The 6,067-nt window shown below is 45.0% G+C and overlaps 1 protein-coding gene across 1 annotated transcript in view; it reads left to right on the top strand.

The window, feature by feature from the left end:
* The window catches only part of LOC140995735 (glutamate receptor ionotropic, NMDA 1-like), a 50,360-nt gene that overhangs the window by 23,692 nt on the left and 20,601 nt on the right, over window positions 1-6,067 (top strand). Inside the window, exons 8-12 of the mRNA XM_073465812.1 lie at window positions 2,741-2,915; window positions 3,322-3,472; window positions 4,308-4,394; window positions 4,516-4,651; window positions 4,766-4,893. Of these exons, the coding sequence (XP_073321913.1) occupies window positions 2,741-2,915; window positions 3,322-3,472; window positions 4,308-4,394; window positions 4,516-4,651; window positions 4,766-4,893 (677 nt within the window). The remainder of the gene's footprint in view (window positions 1-2,740; window positions 2,916-3,321; window positions 3,473-4,307; window positions 4,395-4,515; window positions 4,652-4,765; window positions 4,894-6,067) is intronic.

The raw sequence follows: 6,067 nt of genomic DNA, 5'->3' as shown, positions 1-6,067 counted from the left end.
GAGAGGCTGAGGACAGGGGGAGGACAGGCTGAGGACAGGCTGAGGACAGGGGGAGGACAGGGGGAGGACATGCTGAGGACAGGCTGAGGACAGGGGGAGGACAGGGGGAGGACATGCTGAGGACAGGGGGAGGACAGGGGGAGGACAGGCTGAGGACAGGGGGAGGACATGCTGAGGACAGGGGGAGGACAGGCTGAGGACAGGCTGAGGACAGACTGAGGACAGGGGGAGGACAGGCAGGTAGTATACTTTACTGTAGATAGTTTTATAATATAATAATAATTATTGGAGTATTATTATTAATAATAAAGGATAATAATATGAGCGATTCTGATTAATTTCAGCTGAAAGTAAGACCACGCCCATTTAATGTGGAAGCTCCGCCCGTGCACAGACAGACACGGACATGTTGTTTACGCTCAGAGGTTTATTGAGAACAGACTAAGTTTTGTTTGCTTGGATTTTCTGATTCTTTGTGTAAAATAATTCCTCAACAAAATATTCATGAACATTTGAATGATGTAACTTTAAGGCATCTTCCTGGTCGCCGTCTCGCTGGCTGCTGGGTAATCGGCGCCCCGCTCTGTTGCCGTGGCGTTTTGTTTCAGAAAACATCCTCACCAACCAGCTGCTGCACTCTTAAAAATGATGTGTAATCTTTCTCCACATCTCTGTTTCTCCCCCGAACGCCAGATGTGTCAAAAAATTACCCATCATGCTCTTAAAGTGCAGCCAGACTGCACTCTGAAAATAGTCCTCAGCTGTTTTGTCTCTGCTGGAGAAGTTTGAGGTTTCTTTTTAAGGAAAATGTTTCCATATAAATCATATTGATATGTCATCAACCAGTCAGCAGGTTGTGTTTCGGCGCTGCAGCGTCCTGAAAACAAACCTGATCTCCTTCTTGTTCTCCAGAGGATGAACCCTTTAGATTTCTCCTCTAACAAGACGTCACATTTAGCTCGATAAATCATCACCAGGCCAAAAATGAAAATTCATTCTTGAAGTTGATATTTCCTTCAGAGCTTTCAGCCTCAATAAATCGTCTCTGTAGATGTTGAAGGTTCCTCCTGTTCAACACTTTGATGCTTTGATGACCAAGTTTGAGTTTACGTTCAAGATATTCATGCAGAACTAAGCAGGAAGTTAAATCTTCAAGATTTCCTCCAAGACGAGGTCTCAGGATTCACAGCGCTCGCAGGGGTTTCCAGACCGCCATCGTCTCATCGACGCTGCTGAGCTCAGAGACTCTAATCCTGATCAGTTTACCAAAGAGAAGAATCAAAGTTCAGTTTCTCACGTTCCTGTCACATTCAGGCCTGGAGGTGTTGTGCTTCAGTTCTCGTTATGACAACATAATGTGCAGGTGAATACTGAGGCGTTCATGCAGAGACCAGGTGGATTGTGTTCCTGTTATTGTGTCCGCCCCCGTCTCTGTACAGATTCCCTAAAAAGAAACCTATGAAGCAGAACTGTGACATTATGGATTTTGATGTTGTTTTTCTTCAGCAGACATTTGTCACGTTAGGAAAATGTTTCTGCATCCGGTGCTTCAGCGAGCTGAACAACAGCATGCTAACGCTGTTAGCATTCCTCATTAGAAATAAGATTAGAATATTATAATATTATTAACCTTTAATTCTTAATACAAATTAAAAATAATAATGAGCTGTGCTACACATTTAGAGCACAGGGGAGCTGGACACATCAGCTTCAGTCGTTCTCATTAGTCTCAGTTTAAAGCTTTAACAGTTGTTTCAGGAAGGAATCTGAACTCTGAGTGTTGAAGGCAAAAATATAAGTTAAATGTACTCTTTAGTTTCATGGAGCAATGTTAGCTCGTTGTAGCTGCAGCCTATGGCGTAGTTCCCTGAGACAGCTGTGATTAGCCCACCAAACTGTCTGAAACCATACGAGTCACATCTTCACTTAAAGCTCAAATGTTTCCATTAAGAGTTGAGATTGTAGGTTTGGTTCAGGTAAAATTAGAGATCTCCGCTAAACAGAGCTTCATAAAAACCCGTCATACCAGTCTGCTCCGTAGGTCAAGGGAGAAAAGTTAGCTTGTTGAATCTGTTTTTTTTAGGTAGAAATATTAGCTAATTGTAACTAGCTACAGTGCTAGCTAGCTATTCTCATGTATATCTCTGTGGGGAATGCTAACAGTGCTAGCTAGCTATGAACAGTGGTTTCAGCTGGAAATGTTGGTGAGCTGTTTATTTTTTAGTGTAGAACGCTAACAGTTTTAGCTCACTGTTCATTAAACTTGCGGTTTGCTATTGTCTCTGTGGTGAATGCTAATGGCGTTAGCCAGATGTTGTCAGTCAGCTGGGGGACAGATGTGGACACTTTTCGTCACAGTGGGACAAGTTTCTGCTGAAGGAAAACACCAGACACAGTTCATAACGTCTCAGTGAGGCTTTTCTGCCCTGAGAGACAAACGGCTGTGATTCTCAGAGTGAACTCCCAGCATGCAGTTTGGCATTACTGAACACTGACCTGACGCCTGAAGCCCTGTGTGTGTGTGTGTGTGTGTGTGTGTGTGTGTGTGTGTGTGTGAGTGTGTGTGTGTGTGTGTGTGTGTGTGTTGAATGACACTGAGACACTCTTTAGTTACATCTGTGAAATTAATGTAAAGAGTGTGTGAGTTTTAATTAAGGTGCATGAATGAGGGCAGTCTTCAGCCTATTTAACTTCCTGCTGTGTGTGTGTGTGTGTGTGTGTGTGTGTGTGTGTATTGCAGGTCTGCTGGGGCTCCAGCTGATTAACGGTAAGAACGAGTCGGCGCACATCGCGGACGCCGTCGGGGTGGTGGCTCAGAGCCTGCAGGAGCTGTTTGAGAAGGAGAACATCACGGAGCCTCCGCGGGGCTGCGTGGGAAACACCAACATCTGGAGGACGGGACCGCTCTTCAAACGGTCAGTACCTCAGAGGTCAGAGGTCAACTGGGTCAGGACGGATCGATACAACACAGCAGCTGATATTATTATGGACAGGGAAGCATGTTGAGTTACCATGACAACAGGCACTGTTCTTAATTATTGGCGTAATTAAGCAGTCAGTCCCAGAGAAAGGCCGGTGGCCACAGCATCTGAACTCTGGTAAATATCTCCTGTGGTGCATCTTACAGCTGCGGCTCTCTGCTGTGACGATGTCCTAACGATGAGTGTTGGATGTGATCTGGATTCAGCTTCAGTCGCTCTGACACGACTGTGATGATGAAGCTCAGTGTCAGTCGCTCTGACCCACATTCACCATCCAGTCACATCACATTATTAATGTTCACAGCACCCTCACTCTGCTGCTCTCTGATTGGTTCTCCAGGGTGCTGATGTCATCCAAGTACCCAGACGGTCTGACGGGACGGATCGAGTTTAACGATGACGGCGACCGACGTTTTGCCACCTACAGCATCCTGAACTACCAACAGAAGCCAGGTCGCCTCATCCAGGTCGGAGTCTTCAACGGATCACAGGTACAGTACACCTGGACAAACACCAGTCACACCCTGACAGACACCAGTCACACCTGGACAAACACCAGTCACACCCTGACAGACACCAGTCACACCTGGACAAACACCAGTCACACCTGGACAGACACCAGTCACACCTGGACAGACACCAGTCACACCTGGACAGACACCAGTCACACCTGGACAAACACCAGTCACACCTGGACAAACACCAGTCACACCTGGACAAACACCAGTCACACCTGGACAAACAGCAGTCACACCTGGACAAACAGCAGTCACACCTGGACAAACACCAGTCACACCTGGACAAACAGCAGTCACACCTGGACAAACACCAGTCACACCTGGACAAACACCAGTCACACCTGGACAAACACCAGTCACACCTGGACAAACACCAGTTTCCTGTCAGCCTGTGAAAACAGTAATAAAACAGTAAGACGAGGCTGCTCAACAGGCTCTAATGAGAGACGCTGTCCAGGTGCATTATGGGAAATGTAGGCTCGACTGTTTCAGGACTAAAAGTCAGGATGTCTCCACGTCTGCTGCAGATTTGGACTAACTGAAGTAGAGTGGAGGGTGTGTGTGTGTGTGTGTGTGTGTGTGTGTATGTGTGTGTGTGTGTGTGGTGTGTGTGTGTGTGTGTGTGTGTGTGTGTGTGTGTGCGTGTGTTAGTCCCCTGCCTCTTTAACAATTGATGCACAGATGCAGTATTGATGTCGTCATTTAGTCAGCTTGTCACAGTGAGCCTGCCTGAAACAACATAACAACCTGTGTGTGTGTGTGTGTGTGTGTGTGTGTGTGTGTGTGTGTGTGTGTGTGTGTGTTGCAGGTTGTGATGAACCCTCAGAGGAAGATCATCTGGCCTGGAGGAGAGACAGAGAAACCAGTTGGATACCAGATGTCGACGAGACTGAAGGTACTGCTCGCCCCACTTTTACTGTTCAAACAACTGCTGGTACTACAGTAGTACTGTAGTACTAATGTAGTACACTACTGTGTGTGTGTGTGTGTGTGTGTGTGTGTCTGTGTGTGTTCAGATTGTGACGATCCATCAGGAGCCGTTTGTCTATGTGAAGCCAACAAAGACTGACGGGACGTGTAAAGAGGAGTACACCGTCAATGGAGTTCTGATCAAGAAGGTGATCTGTACCGGACCCAACGGGACCATCCCAGGTACACACACACACACACACACACACACACACACACACACACACACACACAGGGTTTAACTCTTCAGTTTTTATGTATTTGATTGACAGTTAATAAACTATAATCTGTCTCCAGGTCAGCCCATCGTCCCTCAGTGTTGCTATGGTTTCTGCATCGACCTGCTCATCAAGCTGGCGATGAGCATGAACTTCACCTACGAGGTTCACCTGGTGGCTGATGGGAAATTTGGAACACAGGAGCGAGTAAGTATTTTTGTGTGTATATATTTGTGTGTGTTTGAGTCGATGTTAACTTGTGTATCAAAAATAATTAAATTCAGTGATATTAAACACAAGAACTGTTCATCAGAGCTGGTTTTATTAAAATATTCAACTTTATTGGCCATAAAGCATCACTTCTGTAAGGAAACAACCAACTTCATCATAAATCTTTAACCAAAGTAATTATTTTGTTGTAGTACTGTTGTATACTCGTTACTGACTGTACAGCATTACTGTAAACAGACACACTACAGGCTGTAGTACTACTGATGTACTCACAGCCTTCAACACTGTAGCTCACCGTCTCTCGTGTCACTCTAACGTAGTGTGTAATTTAATGTAACACAACGTAACGTAACACAACGTAACGTAACACAATGTAACGTAACACAACGTAACACAGCGTAATGTAACACAGCGTAACACAGCGTAACACAGCGTAATGTAACACAGCGTAATGTAACACAGCGTAACACAGCGTAACACAGCGTAACACAGCGTAACACAGCGTAATGTAACACAGCGTAATGTAACACAGCGTAACACAGCGTAACACAGCGTAACACAGCGTAACACAGCGTAATGTAACACAGCGTAATGTAACACAGCGTAACACAGCGTAACACAGCGTAACACAGCGTAACACAGCGTAATGTAACACAGCGTAACACAGCGTAATGTAACACAGCGTAACACAGCGTAACACAGCGTAACACAGCGTAACACAGCGTAATGTAACACAGCGTAATGTAACACAGCGTAACACAGCGTAATGTAACACAGCGTAATGTAACACAGCGTAACACAGCGTAACACAGCGTAACACAGCGTAACGTAACACAACGTAACATAACACAATGTAACATAACACAACGTAACGTAACACAACGTAACACAACGTAACATAACACAACGTAACACAACGTAACATAACACAATGTAACATAACACAACGTAACATAACACAACGTAACGTAACACAACGTAACACAACGTAACATAACACAACGTAACGTAACACAATGTAATGTAACTGATTGTGACATGATGTAACAGCATCATTTCATGAAATGTAGAGCAACGTATTCTAAAGTAATGTGACATAACATCACGTGAGGGAACGTAACAAAATGTAATGACTTAACTTTGTGTTCAA

Source organism: Pagrus major, chromosome 5 (assembly GCF_040436345.1).
Source record: "Pagrus major chromosome 5, Pma_NU_1.0".
NCBI lineage: Eukaryota > Metazoa > Chordata > Actinopteri > Spariformes > Sparidae > Pagrus > Pagrus major.
This window is presented reverse-complemented; position numbering and strand designations above follow the sequence as displayed.